The 23,287-nt window shown below is 41.0% G+C and overlaps 4 protein-coding genes across 4 annotated transcripts; 2 read left to right on the top strand and 2 right to left on the bottom strand.

The window, feature by feature from the left end:
• Positions 1-997: 997 nt before the first annotated feature.
• On the top strand, positions 998-3,374 carry SCP_0903680 (hypothetical protein; the record flags this gene model as incomplete). The annotated part of the gene is made up of 4 exons (XM_027761601.1): positions 998-1,146; positions 1,195-1,677; positions 1,730-2,421; positions 2,626-3,374. The coding sequence occupies 4 exons, from the start codon at positions 998-1,000 to the stop codon at positions 3,372-3,374; spliced, it is 2,073 nt and encodes a 690-aa protein (XP_027617402.1).
• Positions 3,375-7,727: 4,353 nt separating this feature from the next.
• On the top strand, positions 7,728-8,000 carry SCP_0903670 (hypothetical protein; the record flags this gene model as incomplete). The annotated part of the gene is made up of 1 exon (XM_027761600.1): positions 7,728-8,000. The coding sequence occupies one exon, from the start codon at positions 7,728-7,730 to the stop codon at positions 7,998-8,000; it is 273 nt and encodes a 90-aa protein (XP_027617401.1).
• An 859-nt stretch (positions 8,001-8,859) lies between these two features.
• SCP_0903660 (hypothetical protein) lies at positions 8,860-9,411 on the bottom strand (the record flags this gene model as incomplete). The annotated part of the gene is made up of 1 exon (XM_027761599.1): positions 8,860-9,411. One exon carries the CDS (start codon positions 9,409-9,411, stop codon positions 8,860-8,862), a length of 552 nt encoding a protein of 183 aa, XP_027617400.1.
• Positions 9,412-19,223: 9,812 nt separating this feature from the next.
• On the bottom strand, positions 19,224-21,156 carry SCP_0903650 (putative AC9 transposase; the record flags this gene model as incomplete). The annotated part of the gene is made up of 7 exons (XM_027761598.1): positions 19,224-19,284; positions 19,929-20,001; positions 20,050-20,248; positions 20,303-20,408; positions 20,454-20,572; positions 20,627-21,001; positions 21,058-21,156. 7 exons carry the CDS (start codon positions 21,154-21,156, stop codon positions 19,224-19,226), a joined length of 1,032 nt encoding a protein of 343 aa, XP_027617399.1.
• Between the last annotated feature and the right edge of the window lie 2,131 nt (positions 21,157-23,287).

The following is a 23,287-nucleotide window of genomic DNA, read 5'->3' as shown; positions in this document are numbered from 1 at the left end:
CATACAAAGTCCACTACATGAGTTTATCGCATTGAGGAACTCATCGCTGACTCCCTGAGCCAGTGGTCTGCGAGAAGAGTCTCATACAGTTAGATTATATGACAGTCTATGAACAGGACATGCCTACCACAGCGAGCAAGTGTCTAATTCCCACAACACATCGACAAAAACTGAACTACTCCCAGTCTGAGAACCATTCGACAGAGTTCACGCGGCCGACTTGGGCGAAAACCCATACTATGCCTGCAGTGAGCAAGCACAGCGGGTCCATCGGAAAACTGAACTATGCCTGCAGTGAGCGAGCACAGCGTATGTCGGACCAGAACATGCCTGCAGTGAGCAAGCATGGCTGGAGGAAGAAGGCCAGTGAGCAGAGGCAGGTCTGTGAGTGACGGTAAAGAAAAACATGAATCCCAGTGCCAGCTGAGCAGTACCAGTGCCAGCTGAGCAGTAAGCGGGCCTGGGGTCCACTGGGCGGGCATGTTTTGAATATGTTCCAGCCAAGTCACCTGACATAGTCATAACTGGAAATTCCAGTGGGTCTATATGACCTCACGTTCAGTCACGCATCACAGGGCTCGTGAACTGAACTAGCTTAAGGGTTTGTAGCGTGTCATGGGTGTCTGTGAACTGGAAGCGAAAGAGGATGTCACCAGCGCTCATAGCAAGGCATGGCGGACGGTCGGCAGGCGCCTCTGAACTGAACTTGAGTCATAGGTCACTCCTACCCTAAGTATGAACTGTGAACTGAGGAAGAAAACATGTCACAGGTCACAGGCCGTGAACCTAAGTTCATTTCACTATAGTATCCTATCACCAGAAGGGGTTTCCGAAGCCTTGCAGTGGCGACGTACTCGGCGACTGCTCACACTAGATGAACTCTCATCTGCAACTTTCATCCCCTCGGCGATCTGAGAATAAAGACTTGCCAGTGCGTCACGGTCTCCATCGGATAGCAGTAGTTAACTCACTGGCAGCTCTAGGCTTACTGATCAGTATGAACGGGCTGCAAGATGAACTAGAGAGGAAACGAGAACTCAATCTGGAGTTCAAGACTATCACGAGTGCTCTAGAGGTGCTAACGCACGTCTCGGGCGAGGCACCGAACTCCAGCTCTGACTTGGCTGGAAAGTCTTTGAAGCAGCAGTGATTTCTGCGATCGCTGAATGCAGTGGCAATGCTTCTCGTCCGCAGTGACGAAGTCATCAGCATGGTGGTTGACGCAGAAATGAGCATGGCAGTTGGTGAACATCTCCCAAAGTTCTATGCCAGTCCCGACAGCGTAGCAGCAGATACGGTCATGCCTACTTCATACAAGGTCGCGACAGATGGTCTTGGACCCATTATCCCTGGCGATGACATCAACTTCATCTCTAGGGAGGATTATGCCGAAGTTGTTGACATTTGCGATGTTGTTAACACTCCATCGAATACGACAAAGGATGCGGTATCTCCTTGGGAGAACCCTTCGTACGTGGGCCCTCGGTACCTTGCCGCACCAAATTCGAGAAACACACGTGTGAAGCCATCGGGAGTTAGAAGAGGCAATGTAGCCAGATGTGCCATGACATACCCGTTCCAGGATAACGAGGACTGCGAAATCCTCAAAGCAGAGATATCTCCGGACACTTTTCAAGACATCAGGAAGGACCCAATACTGTATGTTGTCAACTGCTGGTGAGTCCCTCCAGGCAACTGGAAAAAGTGGGTTATTCACTGTTTCGGTTAGCCATAATCAGACATTTCAAGACCACTGCGGGGTCATAGTCAGTTTCTTGAATGACTTCTTCAAGTATTCCATGCAGAATCGTAGGAGCCTCGCAGATAAGGATATGGATGGGCTCAACAAGGACGAGTGGATAACTAGTACAAAGTTCCGCAAATACGTTTATGCTTCGTCGGGAATAAAGATGAAACACCGGATGTTCAGCTTCCCTTCTGATGCCTTCTTCAACTCTCTCTTCAACCCAAACATACTCCAAGGGCTTAGCAAACCCACAGATAGCTGTCCAACCAAACTGACCCGAGCTGATCGACAGCTTCTCATCAGACTGGATGGGATGCTAAAGGAGCTCTCCGATGTGGAACAGTCAGCCAAATCTGTTGCGGAGTCACTGCAGGCAGGTGCCCTGTCGCGATCCGGGAAGTTTGTCGCATACTGGCAGAAGCATTTCACGTCCTCTGGAACTCCTTTGATTTCAAGCAAGGCCACGAGCGAGGCCGTGTCCTCCATGCCGACTTCAATTGGCATTGCGAGCAAGGTTTCACCCGCAGTGCCACCTTCGTCCATTCTGGAGGAAGCAGAAGCTGAAATAGCGAAGCTGCCACTGAGATCGCAGGTGCAGCCTATGGCAGAGACGGTCGCTGAGGGGCTGTGCAACATCGTGAAACCTGCTGAAGATGATTTGTATGACCTGATTAGTACTGCGGAGAGGCGCATCACCATGCACATGGCACTGCGTTGTGCCCTTTGCGACCATACTTATGCACTCCTTTACTTTGAAGAGGTGTGGTGCGCAATCCTTTGATATCACCGCAATGGGTCTAAACCCTCGCGCGAATGAGCTGCACTAGTTTCAGAATGTAATTTGCACGACATTGTGGCAAACTTCAACTCGTCCTCAGAACCAATCCACATCGACAACCACATCAATGCTGTTGAAAAGCTGCATCGTGCAGTGACCGTTGTGTTACAATCCTCCGATACGATTCACGCTTTCACCTACTCGGACTTCATTGATGACTATCTGGATGCCATTTGGGAGACGCTGGAAGACAATTTGAGCAAATGCAGAGTGCAGAGGAGGTCAGAAGGGAGTGCGACATCATCACAGGCAGAGCCTGCAGAAGAGGTTCCTGACGTCAATTTGGACACCAATGTCCTCCTATCTCGAGACCTGCCAACCAAAGATGCATTCAAGAAGTGGCTGCATCTATTGACACTATATACGGAATCAATACTTGTGATCAAGCTATCTCTGATCAGACTTCAAGGCAAATCAATACCCGTAAAAGATCCGAAAATTTCGTTAATGAGCATCAATGTCGTCACGTGGAAACAACCCAACAGCTCCATGATGAACCTGAAGAATGTGCTGGAGAAGTTGTTGGATAACGAAGGAAGGTTGCAGGCTGATGATAAGAAGTTCTACTCGATGGACCAATTAGTCACTTTCGTGAATGATGCCTTCACAACCATGCAAGCGGACAGGATGAATAACAGAAAGAAGTTGCCCTTGCAGTCGACAAACAAGGACGAGGGCTTACGTGGTTCCACAGAGTTCGACATGAGATTCAAAGGACGGGTTCATTGCGAAGGTGCTCTTGGAAGTCTACTGTTTCCACCGTCTGACTTTCAGGATTACAATTCCTGAGGTACGAAGGAATCGTTCTTTATGGGATAGGGCTTCCGCCAAAATCCTGAGGGACAGATGAAACGGCCCCTATGCGTGGGAACGACTTTTCAATACAAATTTGTATGCATGGGCTGCACCTAGTCCTGGGTTAGGTCTAGGGTTTAACTACAAACTTTGTAGTGCCTGTTCTTACTCTACTACATCTTGCATACAGGCGGTCTTTCAAAGTGATTGTAGTAGAAACCAACGCGACTTGCACAAATAGTAATCAACAGAAGTGCCACAGCAGCCATAGAAAACCAATGCATCATAGTCAGTGAAATTATAGAAGCACATACTAATTCCAACACATACAAAGCAGTACCATTGAAATCTGTGAAGGAAATGGAGCATAATGCTCTCTTAAACCAAGTAAATCTGAGTAAAACTCGCTGAGATATCTGAGTTTTGGATTAGAATGCTCAGTGTGAAGTGCAGAAAATTTGTATAAATATCAGAAAATTTGAGAATGACTCTAAAATGCACATGAACATGCTAGATAGGGCGCGTTATTTTTCACAAGCAGTGCACATTGTTTTTTTCTTAAAGAAACAAGGAGAAGTGAGAGAAAACAGAGAAAATGGACTGTAACACTCCAGGAAGTGATTTCGATATTCTGAGAGTAATACCGTAAGATTCAGCTTGAAAATATGGTCAGAATGGCCACTTGGTTTATCCAAATCCGAGCAGAATTGAGAGAACTACAAGCCTGGCAAGTTTGGCTAGATGTGTGAAAACAAGTGCTTTGAGCCAAAATGGATTGTAGCACTGCAGGAAGTCATTTTGGTGTTCTGAATGTGAGACCATCAGATTCAGCTCAACAAACCGGTCAGAATGCATGCTTGGTTCATCAAAATCCGAGTAGAATTGAGTGAGCTACAAGCCATTCAAGTTCAACATCATGGGCTGAGTCCGAAAATCTTGTCCAAATGCGGTAGGCTGACTTTCAACACCCAGCTGAGTTTAGATATTTTGTCGATGGACCTCACTGTTGCCGTGCAGTGCCTATACTTGCCAGTCTAAACATTATACTAGACAACAGGCTAGGAGTCAATATATCACTTTGTAGGCTACTGTAGGGCCCTTACTAACTGGTACTAGGTGGTCTACTAGACTATTGTAAGTATCTTACAAAGTGATACTGGATGACATATCTAACTATTGTAGGGTCATTATAAACATGTTTACTAGGACACTTATGAGAGATTACTAGAGACTAATAAAGGTTACTGAAGATTCTTACAAAGTGATGCCAGGTAACATTTCCGACTATTGTAAGCTCATTACAAACTGATACTATGGGATATATTAGGAGCCAGTATCATAAGGTGTTGTTGACTTGCTGAAGATTACTAGACAATATACTAAGAGTCAGTAGGCAACTTTGTAGACTATTTAATGGTACAGCCCTTATCAACCCACACAACTTATCAATATATAGTGGGACATTGTAGGATACTTACTACACATTATTAAACGGCAGTGTCATTTTTTGTAGTGGTTTATATAGGCACATTTGTAACAGTTTCTAGTGTCATTTTTTGTAGTGATTCTTGTAGGCACATTTGCAACAGTTTCCAGGGTCATTTTTTGTAGTGATTCCTATAGGCATGTTGGTAACATTTTTGTAGTAATTCTTGTAGTCACATTTGTAACAGTTTCTGGTGTCATTTTTTGTAGTGATTTTCATAGGCATATTTGTAACAGTTTCTAGTGTTATTAGTAATTTGTAGAGGCACATTTGTAACAGTTTGTAGCGTTATTTTTTGTAGTGATTCTTATAGGCACACTGATAACATTTTTTGTATTCATTCTTGTAGACACATTTGCAACAGTTTCTAAGGCTATTTTTTATAGTGATTATAAGCATATTTGTAACAGTTTCTAGTGTCATTTTTTGTAGTGGTTCTTATAGACACATTTGTAACAGTTTCTGGTGTCATTTTTTGTAGTGGTTCGTATGGGCATGTTAGTAACAGTTTTCTGATATTATTTTTTGTAGTGATTCTTATAGGCATGTTGGTCACAACTTTTATAGTGATTCTTGTAGGCACATTTGTAACAGTTTCTAGTGTCCTTTTTTGTAGTAGTTCTTATAGGCAGTTGGTAAGATTTTTTTGTAGTGATTCTTATAGGTAACATTTGTAACAGTTTCTAGGGTCATTGGTTGTAGTTATTCTTGTAGCCACATTTGTAACAGTTTCGAGTGTTTTTTTGTAGTGGTTCTAGGATGCTTACTAGACATTCTTATACAGTGTCAGTAGAGAATATAATAGACTATAAGGGGCTTATTGATGGTTTCTAGATGGTATGGATTCAGTAGATGATATGGTAGATTGTTGTAAGACCCCTACAAACTGATACTAGGTGGCCTTTCAGACTATTATAAGGCCATACAAATAAACAGTAGATGGCATACCATGCTATTATGAGGTTATTACCATACTAAGCAACTTACTAAAGGTTAGTAAACTATTTAGTAAGATATTGTAGGAGCTTGCTAAACATTACTAAATCCCAAAAATCATAAAAATATCAGATAAATTGTAGCATGACTATAGAATCTAAAATTCTAAGACACTTTTATCAGATAGTTACCTTGGAGTAGGTACATGACATAGTAGGCTATTAAGGTGATCCTTATAGAATGAATATTAACGACTTTTTAGTCAGGTTTTTATATAGATTTTATAAAATGGCATAGTAATATCATTTTGAAGCCATTTTTTGGCTGAGTCTTTTAGAATACATACCAGTCACTTTTCAGTAATGTTTTTATATACTTTTTGCAAAACAACATAGTAATATCATTTTGAAGCTATTTTGAAGCTGAGTCTTTCAGAATGAATATTAATAACTTTTTAGTCGTGTTTTTATATCAATTTTATAAATCGACATAGTAGCATCATTTTAAAGCCATTTTTTGGCCGAGTCTTTGAGAATGCATGTTAGTCACCTTTTAGTAATGTTTTTAAATACTTCTTGTAAAACAACATAGTAATATCATTTTAAAGCCAGTTTTCAGTGAAGTCTTTTAGAATGTATACTAGTAAGTTTTCAGTAATGTTTTTATATTAATTTTATAAAATGACATAGCAGCATTATTTTGAAGCTATTTTTCAGCTAAGTCTTTTAGAATGCATACTAATCACCTTTCAGTTATGTTTTTATGTACTTTTTAGTAACATTCTTATACAGTTTTGATAAAAAGACACAGTAATATCATTTTAAGGTCATCTTTTACGTAATTCTACTCAGAGATACTTAGCAATATGTTAGACTATTATCAGGTAGCTACAAATAAATCAAAGTTTACACTATACTAGATTATCAACTGATAGTGGTATGTAAAAGGTTGATAGGTGATATAGCAGACATATAAGACTTATGTGATAACATAACATATTGGTGTTGTAAAGGGCTTTGCATACTCTAATACACTATTATAAGGCTTTTATAAACAACTATCAGGTGACATGTTAAGTAAGTCATGGCTATGATATTGTTAGAAGCTTACCATATATGACTAAGCAATATACCAGTTATTAAATAACACTGTAGACTATTATACTGCTTTTATTTAAAAAGCACTAGCATTTTCTTGTAACTTTTTTGTACAGACATATAGATGACATGCTGAACTATCGCAGAACTGTTGCCAAATATTCTTAAGTAAAATATTAAATGAATAGCATACTAAAATATTGTAATGCAGTTGTTGATGATACCTAGAGTAGTCAAATAATATTTTAAGTTATTCTAATACTTTATTTCTTTTTAGTATTTGTATAAAATGAATTTATACATAAATTTAGTTGAAATAAAAACAGAGTTTCAGAGCTTCAAAGAATGATACACTGACAAGAAATACTTGAGTTTTTTATACTTATTAGTATCACATAAAATTTTAGTAGATTTTTATTTAAAGTGACTGTGTTGAGTGAATACAAATAGTGAAATCTTTAAATAGATATCAAATAGAAATACAAGATGCTATGCAATGCAATACAATGAATCACTCTTCACAAGTAATTAACTACTAAAAAGTAATATAGAATGATTAAAACATGCAGAAATAATTAGATAATAAGAGGAAGGCAGGAACACAGAACCTCAGGAATCGTTCCTGCCATGTAAAGCAATGGCCTACTCCCCACAAGTAAGACTCTGGTCAGTAATTCCATCTAGTAACTTGGATGCTTATGTTAATGAGCCATTGATCTGTAGGCGAAGTATACGACCTATGGGCTGGGAGTTTCAAAGCAGTGCTGCCCAGTCTGCACAAAGCTGTTGGAGCTCCTGTGAGGAGCTGAGGGCGAGCTTTTCTGCATCATGGGTTCTCACTCCAACTACACCCCATGCAGCTTACCATCTATATTACCCATTAACATCTTGCAAGACATGGTCGAATATTTCCGCCACGAGCTGAAGACCGAACTGAAGAAGTATTGCCCAAAGGCAGTGATGTGGTGGAAATTGACAGACACGGAGCCGCACGTCTGGTCCTCTACATCGACCGAAGGAAGCTTCCTCCTGAACGAGGTCGTGTTTCATTCAATGGTGGCACCTCCAGTGATCGACGCAACGTACCTATCTGACTTCTAGTTCATGATAATGTTGTTGAACTCGGAGTAGGGTTCATTGTTCTTGTTTGGCTTGTTCAATGCTGCGCTGTATCTCGAATATCAAATGGCATAATGATATCGTTGTAGACATAAATGATCCAGTACAAACACCCACCAGATGGCCTACCAATAACTTCAAACTGGGGCCAATAGTATATAGTTCGAAGTCGGTGATGACTGGTGGGTACGCGGGCCAGTGCGAAGTGTCACTGTGGCCGGCACATCCAAAGTGTCACGTACACTGCCAATGTTGCATAGGTTCGAGTCAGGCATGCTATCTCAGCTGAAACCCTGAGATATATCATGATACGTAACATATGTTATATCACATTTCCTGAGCCCCTAGTACTGCTTAACTATTCAGAATCATGCATGCCGAGTTACATTCGTAGCAAAGAATTAATAACGCGAGTGGGACCTGCGCCAAAATAGTCCAGGTAAGGACATCATTGTGAGTAATACATCCAGAGTCCTTGTAAGTATCAGCATTCCTTCGACCTCGACCTCATTGTCCTCCATCGCCAAAACTGCCACAGGTATTGGAGTAGAAGACAGTTGTCTCTGGAATAGACAGGTGGGATGAGGCCAACCAATTCACACTACTTGAGAGTTTGGCTCAGTGCGCGACACGCCAAAGATGCTGGTTGCAGCAGCAGCATGCTGGGCAGTCTTTCACAATGCTTGTGGTAGATGATAATGAAAGACAGAAAGACTACCTGCTCAAAGTCCAGGAACTCATCATGAGCAGTCTCATAGCACGGTCACCACACTAGCTCATTAAGATTCGGCCATATGCTCATCACTGCAGCCATCTTCTTGACAGCCATGCGTCTCTGCTCTCAGTTTAGGCAACCAAGAGGATCGTAGTCAATGTCCTCCTGCCACATCGGCCGTACACCGATGCCATTCCAAATGTCGCATATGCTAGCTTTGCGTTGGGCAGCGAGATTCCGAATAGCATGGGTATAATGTGCTTCCGCCATTGTCCAGTCCAGGTCGAGAAGATCCAGATGGAAATTGAGTACAGATAACTCCCACACGACCTCTGCCCAAAGTTGCTTGTCCTGATCGGCGATGGCACGGCTCACGAAGGTGTTTCCCCGTTGTACCAGCGTATTATCTGGATCATAAGGCAAGAATGTCGCATGCACGCCAAAGCGCACATTGATGTTGACCCTGTCTGTCAGATGTTTATCTGCGGCTTTATCACAACATCTCGAGACTTCTCCCTGTTTGAGCATGTATTCCCGACAAGCATTCTTTGCACTTTGAGGAGGTGGGGCTAAGCGAGAAATATCTTCTGCAGACGATTTCGGCTGGATGCTACTGTGTTTGTAGCTGACATAGTAATAGGTGCCTTCCAGAGCAGTCCACCACTGACTTGCAGTCATAAGTACCATACAATGTTCCGGGGGGTTGATCACCTGTTGCAAACACCACGTGCAAATGCGAAGCCAGTTATGTATCTTCTGGCCAATGATCTCAGTTTTGTCACTGAAAAAAAGATGAATGGGCGGCAAATGATACCAACAGCGGTGCAGAGGCGGCATCCTTCAACCCTTGAAGAGACTCGATAATCTCCGACCAACCAGGGGCACACTGAGTGACCCAGTCAGGACGATTTATTCTCTCCTCTATGCAGACTCTGAGATGCTGCGGCTTTTTCTGCTGCAACAGGTGACGATCAGGAGCACTACAATGTGATTGCAGTCTTGGAAAAGGCGAAACAACATTGGAGGTACAGTCTAGTGAAGCTGACGACGTCCACACGCATCAATTCACCACGATGTCCGGATGAGCATTGGCATTGGACGAGGGGCACAGCATATGGTCCTGTTACTACATGTGAGATGTGCAACTAAATTTGTTTGTACTTAGGTGCAAGCGGCAGATTTAGAGGATGCTGCTCCCACTGACAATTCACATCTAACTCTAATAGAGTGCCGCCCGTGGACCCAGAGATTAAACTGTTAACTTCCCTTGAGATTTAGGGACCCTTTGCCAGAACCACCAGCGCCGTCTGTCGTTAGTGATGTGCTACAACCGCCGGGCAGCAACAATTTAGTCGATTTGGGTGCTTCTAGCCTTTCACGTATCTTATCTCCCCTGCGAGAGATGTTCACAACAGTGAAAAATGTCTTCGGACTATTCCGTCGATATTATAGAGCCGGGCCTCCAGAGCATGACCCAGAGGAGCTGACCGACGTAGCCGACCTTTCAGATGTTCCGTGTCTTCCGTTAACTTTGCCTTCAGCCTTCCATCCATATCCAAACATAAACTCTTTCCGCTTGGGTGCATGGTACTGGAACAGCGGAGTGCAGAAATCGCAATCTAGTTTTAAAGAACTTCTCGATATAGTGGGTAATCCGGAATTCAACTCCTCTGATGTACGAGACACACGGTGGGACGAGATAAATTCTACACTGGCCGGTGGCGATTCAGAGGAGTGGTTGGATGAAGATGCTGGCTGGATTCACACACCAGTAACCATTTCAGTCCCGTATCAGGCACGCCGTGGAGTCCCATCCAACTCTGATGCAAGCCCTCGAGACTACACTATTCAAGGTTTCTATCATCGCAATCTGGTGAGCGCTATTCACGAGAAGTTGTTGAACCCGACGGTGTCAGAACGTTTCCACTATGAGCCTTACGAGTTATATTGGCAACCGAAAGAGACCACTCAGCCCATTCACGTCCATGGAGAACTTTACACTTCTCCTGCCTTCATTGAGGCTCATCGCGAGCTACAAACTTCACTTCCTGAGCCTGGATGTGACCTTCCCTGGGTCATCATCACATTGATGTTCTGGTCAGATGTCACTCATCTTACCACTTTTGGTGACGCAAAGCTCTGGCCACTCTATATGTATTGTGGGAATGAATCCAAATATCATTGTTCCAAACCCTCTTGCCACCTATCTCAACATGTTGCCTATTTTCAGAAGGTTAACCCACAGTTTCCTTCAATGAAAACCCATACCTGACTTCTCTCGGAGCATAGCTTCCAGGTACGTTCAAAGACTTTGCAGCTGGCCAGACGGCGGGCAATCAAGCTCCTAGTGACACATTCATGACATTTTGTGCGTGCGAACTACTGCATGCTCAATGGAAAGCTCTGCTTGATGATGAGTTCTTGGAAACTTGGAAGCACAGTATCGTTTTAATGTGCTGTGACGGAGTGAAGCGGCGGTTTTACCCTCGCATCTTCACGTACTCAGCCGCTTATCCTGAGAAGTACACAAACCTGACCGTTGTCAGAATCATTTACTAATATGACCTCAGGATACTGCTTCTAGCATTCGCAATCTTGGACAATGCCCTTGTTCTCGCTGTCTAGTACCGCTCAATCTTGTCCACAACCTTGGCATATCTCGAGACATGAAAGGTCGCACTACTTCAGCTTGGATTGACGATGGCCATCGGCAATATCTAGTTAACCAAGCAAGGCGGGCTATATACTACAGGAATCGTGCTGTGAACTCTGCAGCTGTGGAGAACCTACTCAAGAAGACGTCATTGGTTCCAAATTCGGTACAAATTTGTGTCTTTCATTCATATGTGGAGACCATCAATAATTCTATAATAGAATGCCTTTTCTGATCGGCTATCGGCACTTGGCTTTGTGCTGTTTTTGATGCTGGTAGTCGATCTAATGCACGAATTCGAGTTAGGTGTTTGGCAGACGCTGTTCCTGCATTTGCTAAGATTACTCGAGTCACACGGCGGCAGAGCTCTCCTAGCGGAGCTGGATCGGCAGTAAGTTATTTTTGTGTCCCAAAGATCGTGGATTTACAGGGAGAGTGGTAGTTACAGGCTAGTGCCATCCTTTGGCAAGGACACAATCTGCCGGTTTCCAACCAATTCTTCTGAACTCAGAAACATGGCAGCACATAATTATGAGAATTTATTACAGGTGAGTTGTGGTGAGCCTCCTCTAGGTAGTGATACTTCAATTCGAATACTTTTAGTGTGCTGTACCTGTTTTCGGTGGGTTGCTTGATGAGCCTCATAATGGAAGGCTCTTGGACCTGCTCTTCACTTTAGCGCAATGGCACGAGTTGGCAAAGTTGCAGATGCACACTGACCCCACTTTGGACATATTGGATAGGGTGACGGTGTCCCTCAGCTCGAAGTTGCGACAATTTAACGAGAAAACTTGCTCCGCTTTCACAACCCTCAAATTGCAACGAGAATATCAAGCACATCTTTGTCGAAACAGTAGGGCTTCAGGTACTGCTGGCTCCAGCATGCAGAACCGCTGCAGTATTTTGGGTCGCCGCAAAAAGAAGCTGAACTTGAACACCTATAAGAACCATGCCTTAGGGGATTATCCCAGCATAATCAGGAGATGTGGAACAACTGACTCATATATGACTGAAGTGATGCATTGTTTTAGGTTTGCTTAGAAATGAACGCTGATATCATGCTTGTCATTTCAAGGGGGAACTAGAACATCGGTTGTCCAAAGCAAGATACAGTCGTATCAGCCGGAAAAACTATGTGAAACAAATTGCACAGATTGAGCGACGTCAGGCTCGTATCCGTGACATCCAACAGCAGTTGCATAGATCAAGGGAGAGCAAACATGAGATGACAGCTCCGACACCGGAGATACATCACGTTCTTGGCAAATCACAAAACGATCTGGAGCATATCGGACTTTTCCTCCAGCAGCACATAGGCGATCTCGCCATAAAGGTATTTTTTGGCCAACTTCACGGTGCACAACACTCTGATATATAAGTCCAGAACTTTGTACCAAAGCTCAAAGATCATCTCCTTTCACGACTGTGAGAAATAATTCGACTTGAGGTGAACAATCCATCCGAGTCATATGAAGTTCATGACCCTTCTTCCACCTCGGTGCAACATGGTTTGTCCGCAAGGAGAGAGACTGATGACTCGAACTGGCCAGAGCGGGATGCAGTTCTTTTTAAGAACGATCGCATGTACTGTCATTGTCTCATTCGATTCAACTACACAACGTACAATGTCCGATGTTCCCAGGACATGGTCAATCCCCGCATGACCCACTGCGACATTATGTTACTCGCTGACACAGACGATTCGAGCAATGCTGGAAGTCATCCTTTTCTTTATGCTCATGTCCTTGGAATGTTCCACGTGAACATCATATACACTGGACCGGATAGGTTTGATTACTGACCTAGGTGACTTGACTTCCTATGGGTCCGATGGTTTTGAAAGGTTGGTCGCACAAACGACCTCGACCTTGTATGTTTTCCTCCCATGGCTAGTGATGATACATTTGGTTTCATCAACCTGAGAGATGTTCTCCGTAGTTGCCATGTTATCCCTGATTACAATTCCTGAGGTACGAAGGAATCATTCTTTATGGGATAGGGCTTCCGCCAACTTTTGGGAGGACATGCACTTTTTCCCCAAGGTGTGGGAACGACTTTTCAATATAATTTTGTATGTGAGAGCTGCACCTAGTCCTGGGTTAGATCTAGGATTTAACTACAAACTTTGTAGTGCCTGTTGTTGCCATCCTACAACTTGAGTACAGTTGTTCTTTCAAACTGATTGTAGTGAAAACCAACGCAACTTGCACAAATAGTAATCAATAGAAGTGCCACAGCAGCCACAGAGGACCAATGCATCATAGTCAGTGAAATTATAGAAGCACATGCTAATTCCAACACATAAAAAGCAGTACCATTAAAATTTGTGAAGGAAATGGAGCATAATGCTCTCTTAAACCAAGTAAATCTGAGTAAAACTGGCAGAGATATCTCAGTTTTGGATTAGAATGCTCAGTGTGAAGTGCAGAAAAATTGGATAAATGCCAGAAAAATTTGAGAATGACTCTAAAATGCACATAAACATGTTAGATAGGGTGCCTTATTTTTAACATGCAGTGCATATTGAAGAAGCAAGCAGAATGGAGAGAAAACTAAGAAAATAAATTGTAGCACTCCAGCAAGTGATTTTGATGTTCTAAAAGTAACACGTCAGATTCAGCTTGAAACTGCGGTCAGAATGGCCACTTGGTTTATCCAAATCCGAGCAGAATTGAGTGAGCTACAAGCCTGGCAAGTTTGGCTACAAGTGTGGTAACAAGTGCTTGAAGCCGGTAGTGTCACGTGACCTGCAGGCCATGTGATGTGTGGCTGAAGATAAAACATGCAGAATAAAATGCAAACAAATCGCAGAAATACCAGGAAAATTATGGCATGGCCTTTTGATGATAGTAAACTTGTAGATGTAACTAGACAATGTTGTAAGCCATTGTAAAGTCCTTACACATCCACACTAGATGGCATATTTGAATATTGTAAGGCCATACAAACCAATACTAGAGGGTGTAATAGAATTCAAGAAATGGTATAATGAGGCATTAAAGCAGGCTTCCTAAACACTACTAGACATACTAGGAGTCAATACAACACTTTGTAGGCTATTGTAAGCATCTTACAAAGTGACACTAGATGACATATCTCACTATTGTAGGGTCACATGTTCACTAGGACACTTACAAGAAATTACTAGAGACTATTGAAGGTTACTGAAGATTCTTACAAAGTGATGCCAGGTAACACTTCCGACTATTGTAAGCTCATTACAAACTCATACTACAAAATATATTAGGAGTCAGTATCATTGGATGTTGTTGACTTGCTGAACATTGCTAGGCAATATACTAAGAGTTAGTAGGCAACTTTGTAGACTATTTAATAATGCGGCCCTTATCAACCCACACAACTTATCAATGTATAGTGGGATGTTGTAGGACACTTACTACACATTATTAAATGGCACACCAGGAGTTGGTAGAGGAGTTAGTAGGCGACTTTGTGGACTGTTATCAATGTCTAGTGGAACATTGTAGGACACCTACTACACATTATTAGATGATACTAGGATTTAGTAGATAATATAATAACAATTTATTGTATACATTTTGATGTGTTGCTATAGACACATGGGTTATAGTTTCTAGTGTTATTTTTTGTAGTGGTTCTTATATGCACATTGGTAACATTTTTTGTAGTGATTCATATAGGCACATTAGTAACAGTTTTTAGCGTCATTTTTTGTAGTGATTCTTATAGCCACATAACAGCTTCTGGTGTTATTTTTTGTAGTGGTTCTTATAGGCATGTTGATGACATTTTTTGTAATGATTCTTTTAGGCACATTAGTAACAGTTTCTACAGTTGTTATTTGTAGTGGTTCTTATAGGCACATGTGTAACAGTTTCTGCTGTTATTTTTTGTAGTGGTTCTTATAGACACATTGGTAAGATTTTTTATAGTGAGTCTTGTAGGCACATTAGTAACAGTTTCCCCTGTGATTTTCTGTAGTGGTTCTTATAGGCACATTAGTAACATTTTTTGTACTGATTCTTGTATACACATTAGTAACAGTTTCTAGTGTCATTTTTTAGACTGATTCTTATAGGCACATGTGTAACAGTTTCTGCTGTTATTTTTTGTAGTGATTCTTGTAGGCATATTAGTAACAGTTTCTAGCATAATCTTTTGTAGTGATTCTTTTAGACACATATTTGTAACAGTTTCTGGTGTCATTTTTTGTAGTGATTCTTATAGGCTTGTTGGTAACATTTTTGTAGTGATTCTTATAGGCACACTTGCTAGTGTCATTTCTTGTAGAGATTCTTATATATTAAGAGTCTGTAGATAAATTTGTATACCAATGTAAGGCTCTTATAAACTCATACTACTTAGTGGAGTAGAATATTGTAGAATGCTTACCAGACATTATTATATGACATACTAGGAGTCAGTAAAGTATATAATAGACTATTCATGGTTTGTAGGTGGTATATTAGAATTTTGTAGATGACATTGTAAATTGTTGTAAGACACCTACAAACTGATAGTAGGTGGCCTTTCAGACTATTATAAGGCCTTACAAATAAATACCAGGTGCCATACCAGGCTATTATAAGGTCATTAGAGTACTGAGCAACTTGCTAAAAGTTAGTAAACTATGTAGTAAGATATTGTAGGAGCTTACTAAACATTATCAGATCACATTATGGGGCATTGTAAGGTCTCCATTAAAAATGATAGGCAGTATGTCAGACTACTGTAAGGCACTTACAAACTAATATTAGATGTCATACGAAAAATCTGATGACATAGAAAAAAATCCGAAAAAATTATAGAAATATTAGAAGAATTGTGGCATAACTATAGAATCAAAGATTCTAAGAAAGTTCTATCAGATAGTTACCTTAGAGTAAGTACATGACATTGTAGGCTATTAAGGTGATTCTTGTAAGCTGAATATTAATGAATGCCTTTTTAGTCATATTTTTATATACATTTTATACGTTGATAATATCATTTTGAAGCTACTTTTTAGCTGAGTCTTTCAGAATGCACACTAGTCACTTTTTAGTAATGTTTTTATATACTTTTTGCAGAACAACATAGTAGTATCATTTTGAAGCCATTTTGAAGCCCATTTTTTTGAAATGCATACTAGTCACTTTTTGGTAATGTTTTTATATACTTTTTACAAAATCTCATAGTAATATTATTTTAAAGCCATTTTTCAGCCGAGTCTTTTAGAATGCATACCAATCACTTTTTAGTTATAGTTTTATATAGATTTTATAAAATGACATAGTAATATCATTTTGAAGCCATTTTTCAGCTCAGTCTTTTAGAATACATGCTAGTTACTTTTTAGTAATTGCTTATTCACTTCTTGTGAAATGACATATATTGTCGTTTTAAAGCCATTTTTTGGCTGAGTCTGGAAGAATGCATACTAATGAATACTAAAAGACTGAGCTGAAAAATGGCTTCAAAATGATACTACTATGTTGTTCTGCAAAAAGTATATAAAAACATTACTAAAAAGTGACTAGTGTGCATTCTGAAAGACTCAGCTAAAAAGTAGCTTCAAAATGATATTATCAACGTATAAAATGTATATAAAAATATGACTAAAAAGGCATTCATTAATATTCAGCTTACAAGAATCACCTTAATAGCCTACAATGTCATGTACTTACTCTAAGGTAACTATCTGATAGAACTTTCTTAGAATCTTTGATTCTATAGTTATGCCACAATTCTTCTAATATTTCTATAATTTTTTCGGATTTTTTTCTATGTCATCAGATTTTTCGTATGACATCTAATATTAGTTTGTAAGTGCCTTACAGTAGTCTGACATACTGCCTATCATTTTTAATGGAGACCTTACAATGCCCCATAATGTGATCTGATAATGTTTAGTAAGCTCCTACAATATCTTACTACATAGTTTACTAACTTTTAGCAAGTTGCTCAGTACTCTAATGACCTTATAATAGCCTGGTATGGCACCTGGTATTTATTTGTAAGGCCTTATAATAGTCTGAAAGGCCACCTACTATCAGTTTGTAGGTGTCTTACAACAATTTACAATGTCATCTACAAAATTCTAATATACCACCTACAAACCATGAATAGTCTATTATATACTTTACTGACTCCTAGTATGTCATATAATAATGTCTGGTAAGCATTCTACAATATTCTACTCCACTAAGTAGTATGAGTTTATAAGAGCCTTACATTGGTATACAAATTTATCTACAGACTCTTAATATATAAGAATCTCTACAAGAAATGACACTAGCAAGTGTGCCTATAAGAATCACTACAAAAATGTTACCAACAAGCCTATAAGAATCACTACAAAAAATGACACCAGAAACTGTTACAAATATGTGTCTAAAAGAATCACTACAAAAGATTATGCTAGAAACTGTTACTAATATGCCTACAAGAATCACTACAAAAAATAACAGCAGAAACTGTTACACATGTGCCTATAAGAATCAGTCTAAAAAATGACACTAGAAACTGTTACTAATGTGTATACAAGAATCAGTACAAAAAATGTTACTAATGTGCCTATAAGAACCACTACAGAAAATCACAGGGGAAACTGTTACTAATGTGCCTACAAGACTCACTATAAAAAATCTTACCAATGTGTCTATAAGAACCACTACAAAAAATAACAGCAGAAACTGTTACACATGTGCCTATAAGAACCACTACAAATAACAACTGTAGAAACTGTTACTAATGTGCCTAAAAGAATCATTACAAAAAATGTCATCAACATGCCTATAAGAACCACTACAAAAAATAACACCAGAAGCTGTTATGTGGCTATAAGAATCACTACAAAAAATGACGCTAAAAACTGTTACTAATGTGCCTATATGAATCACTACAAAAAATGTTACCAATGTGCATATAAGAACCACTACAAAAAATAACACTAGAAACTATAACCCATGTGTCTATAGCAACACATCAAAATGTATACAATAAATTGTTATTATATTATCTACTAAATCCTAGTATCATCTAATAATGTGTAGTAGGTGTCCTACAATGTTCCACTAGACATTGATAACAGTCCACAAAGTCGCCTACTAACTCCTCTACCAACTCCTGGTGTGCCATTTAATAATGTGTAGTAAGTGTCCTACAACATCCCACTATACATTGATAAGTTGTGTGGGTTGATAAGGGCCGCATTATTAAATAGTCTACAAAGTTGCCTACTAACTCTTAGTATATTGCCTAGCAATGTTCAGCAAGTCAACAACATCCAATGATACTGACTCCTAATATATTTTGTAGTATGAGTTTGTAATGAGCTTACAATAGTCGGAAGTGTTACCTGGCATCACTTTGTAAGAATCTTCAGTAACCTTCAATAGTCTCTAGTAATTTCTTGTAAGTGTCCTAGTGAACATGTGACCCTACAATAGTGAGATATGTCATCTAGTGTCACTTTGTAAGATGCTTACAATAGCCTACAAAGTGTTGTATTGACTCCTAGTATGTCTAGTAGTGTTTAGGAAGCCTGCTTTAATGCCTCATTATACCATTTCTTGAATTCTATTACACCCTCTAGTATTGGTTTGTATGGCCTTACAATATTCAAATATGCCATCTAGTGTGGATGTGTAAGGACTTTACAATGGCTTACAACATTGTCTAGTTACATCTACAAGTTTACTATCATCAAAAGGCCATGCCATAATTTTCCTGGTATTTCTGCGATTTGTTTGCATTTTATTCTGCATGTTTTATCTTCAGCCACACATCACATGGCCTGCAGGTCACGTGACACTACCGGCTTCAAGCACTTGTTACCACACTTGTAGCCAAACTTGCCAGGCTTGTAGCTCACTCAATTCTGCTCGGATTTGGATAAACCAAGTGGCCATTCTGACCGCAGTTTCAAGCTGAATCTGACGTGTTACTTTTAGAACATCAAAATCACTTGCTGGAGTGCTACAATTTATTTTCTTAGTTTTCTCTCCATTCTGCTTGCTTCTTCAATATGCACTGCATGTTAAAAATAAGGCACCCTATCTAACATGTTTATGTGCATTTTAGAGTCATTCTCAAATTTTTCTGGCATTTATCCAATTTTTCTGCACTTCACACTGAGCATTCTAATCCAAAACTGAGATATCTCTGCCAGTTTTACTCAGATTTACTTGGTTTAAGAGAGCATTATGCTCCATTTCCTTCACAAATTTTAATGGTACTGCTTTTTATGTGTTGGAATTAGCATGTGCTTCTATAATTTCACTGACTATGATGCATTGGTCCTCTGTGGCTGCTGTGGCACTTCTATTGATTACTATTTGTGCAAGTTGCGTTGGTTTTCACTACAATCAGTTTGAAAGAACAACTGTACTCAAGTTGTAGGATGGCAACAACAGGCACTACAAAGTTTGTAGTTAAATCCTAGATCTAACCCAGGACTAGGTGCAGCTCTCACATACAAAATTATATTGAAAAGTCGTTCCCACACCTTGGGGAAAAAGTGCATGTCCTCCCAAAAGTTGGCGGAAGCCCTATCCCATAAAGAACGATTCCTTCGTACCTCAGGAATCGTAACTGGGGCTCCCAGCCAGCAGCATTCTTGAAATATTCCAGCTTGTGGGAGGGATGTAGCACTGTGAAATATAGTAGTTAGTATAAAATTTGATTGTGATATCACTTACCCATAGCAATTGAGTAGACATTCGACTGGTCGGTCTTGTCATAGTAGCGGTTAAGGGTCTTTTTGGTGAGGCCAATCACCGTGCGAATGCAGGGCAAGTACTTGTGGTCCAGTGAGTGGTCAGTCAAATGCTCATTGATTATGTCCATGAGCAGTGACGGGGTTGCGCAAGAGAAATACAATGTGGCGTCATTGAAAATCTGCGAGTGAAGGAGGTGGTGAGTGGGTAATGGGCAAGGTGACATGTGACTCACCTTGAGAATGTCACGCAGTTGCTCAGTGATCTGCCATTCCTCGTCACTCAACTCGAACTTCCTGAGCTTAGTCGACCTGTCCTGTGTAATTACATCTATAGGCTTTCTGTACCTCAGTGCAAACTCAAGCATCCTGAAGGTCGAATTTCACCTCATTGTGACATCCCTTGGCATCTTATTTTCCAGCATCTTGAACGTGGCCACGATCTTCAACCAGATGGGGAGGAGCTTTGTGGATGAGCAAATAATCGCCAACGTGATCTTTTGCAGCTGCATCCAGCTCTTTAGCTGGTAAGTATTTGAGCACATTGTGAAATTACTGACCTTCATGAGGACGAGTTTCACAGGTCGCACGCTCTCCTTGAGCTCCCGAATCTCCTCGGGTGACAGGCCATCTTGCTCATCCTCCAATCCTTCAACGTTGTCCGCCAGCTCCTCTTGGTCATTCTCGCCCTCAAGGTTATCGATATCGAGATTGATGATGAGCTCACGCAGCGCACGCTCTGCCTTATCAAGTGCCTCATCAGCCTTTCCCTTGGGCACATCAAATTGATGCAGCAGGGACTTCGCGACAAGATTTACCATGTGGTCGAAGCAGCGTGAGCGATCTGCCTGCCCCTGAAATTCCTCGAGCAACTCCGACAGCTCATCGATCATTGTGTTGTTCGAGGATGCATTGTCTGCAGTAACACCACGCAGCTGTACCCAAGGTAAGCATTTAAAGATTGTTCACACCCTGAAGGCAACTAACTCACCTTAACAGCAATGTTGAAGTCCTCGACCATTTTCGCGAACATCGCAGCAAGATTAATGCCGTTGTGCAAATCCGCAATTTCGACCACATCCAGCACCATTCAGAGCAGTGTACCTTCGTGATGAAGGTGCACCATGAATGCAACCAATGCCTTATTGTTGGGCAATGTCCACACATTAGTCACAAAGTTGAGTTCACCATTGAATTCCTGCCGGTAAGTTCAATATTCAGTCTTTGAGTAGAATGATAATACTGACCTGCAACATCTTCACTGCCCTTGCATGGCAGTGAGCGAAGACTTTATGTACATCTCGCACCACTGTCCACCTCGAAGAGATCCAATATTCGGGCCGCCCAGTCTTCATCAATGTCTTGAAACCTCGATCCTCAACGATTGCGAAGGGGTGCAGGCTCTCTGATGCCCAACGCACTATCTCGGCACTGTTATTGCAAGGTCAGCCAGTCATGACAGTGTGATGCCGTGTCGACCGTGGTTCACTGAGATTCTGTGCAGGTATGCTGACAAACACTGTAAGTAACTTTGGCTTTACCCTTACGCTCGAACGACACTGTTATTGAACCTGATCGTGCATATTTCTCCACAGCCGGGTGCACATCCTCTGTCATCTTCATGGTGTCAGCAGCGGCCAGAGCTTCTTCCCCCCAGCATCTCTGAACATGTTTGCGAAGGTTACTTGTCGATGACTTGTCCCCCTTATCTGTCCATCTCGATATCTTCATCTTACACCCTCAGTTCACACAATGGAAGACGTGGGTGTGCGCGGCTGACTTCGGATCAAACTCGATTGTCACGTCAGGCTTATAGAATGCATAGGCAGGGGAGGTCCAATCCTCCTGGGCTTTACCTGCCACAACGGGGTAAGTCATCTTTATTCTGATATGCATGCATTACTCACGAAGCTGTTCTTCAGGTGTCTTATCTGCGGTGTTGTTGATCGGTGCCTCCACCTCGACAACATCATTCTCGTCTTCAACGTCATCGACACACGCACGTCAGTCATGTTTCAGTGGTACTGCAGGATCAGCATTGACACGCTTCTTTTTTTGAGAAGCTTTCTCTGATTGAGTTGAACACCATTTTGCCATGAGGTTGAAGGACCCACTTCTCTGGGATGATCAGACCTTTTTAAGCACTTCCAATTGTAGTATGTAGTTCATAAAATAAGGTTAAGACATGTTACGGAGGACTGGGGAGGTCTCTGGGCAGTCTGCGAAGGTGTCTGGCAGATCTTCAGGATGGTCTCAGCCAAATTCAGCACACGGGTGCCTCATGGGTATGGAGGGTTGATACAATTGTACCTGTACCCCTACCCTTTAGTACTCCTACCCTTAATCTCTGCAGGTTACCACTACCCCTGCTCTGCACTAGAGGCTGGTGAACAAGCCTACATATCCCCCCATCATTCTGAGTGTCTTCCACCACCTGCTGCTTGTGTAATATTACAACGCTTCTCAGTTATGGCACTTTTTTCTTTTTTCATTCCCTTTACTTTGCCAGACCATATGACCTATCACGTGACTCATCAGAGCGCAACCTCTGATTCCTTATCCAAATGACCATAACCCCTATTCTAGGGTTACACTGGATCTAACATCGGACCTTTCCTTTATTACACATGCCTGATATGTGTGTTTGCCTTATTTCCACTTTGTCCTGATACACGACTTGTTATCTCCATTAGTACTGATTATCTCTCACAATCTTACTCAGCTTTCCCATACCTATTACTTCCTTACCTTTACCTTGCCCGGACATTGTTTCACTTTATCTAGCCAATGGACAATCTCATATTATTGTGTAGTACTGCAGATACTTTTTGTATAAGTAGTCCAGTGCCATTTTTGTAGTGATTCTTATAAACTCATTTGTAACAATTTCTAGTGTTCTTACTAGAGATTACTAGACACTATTGCAGGTTACTGAAAATTCTTACAAGTCACATCAGGTGACATATACAGACTATTGTAAGCTCAATACAAACTGATATTAAGGAGTATATTAGGAGCCAGTATAATAGACTATCGTTTACTTGCTGAATATTACTCAACAATACACTAAGAGTCAGTAGGCAACCTTGTAAGGTCCACTCATACAACTTATTATAGTGTGACATTGTAGGACACTTACTACATATCATTAGATGGCATACTGGGAGTCAGTAGAGAGTACAATTTCTTTAATACAATGCTGTAGGTGCGCATTTGTAACA

The sequence above is a fragment of the Sparassis crispa genome, assembly GCF_003851025.1.
Source record: "Sparassis crispa DNA, contig_000008F, whole genome shotgun sequence".
NCBI lineage: Eukaryota > Fungi > Basidiomycota > Agaricomycetes > Polyporales > Sparassidaceae > Sparassis > Sparassis crispa.
This window is presented reverse-complemented; position numbering and strand designations above follow the sequence as displayed.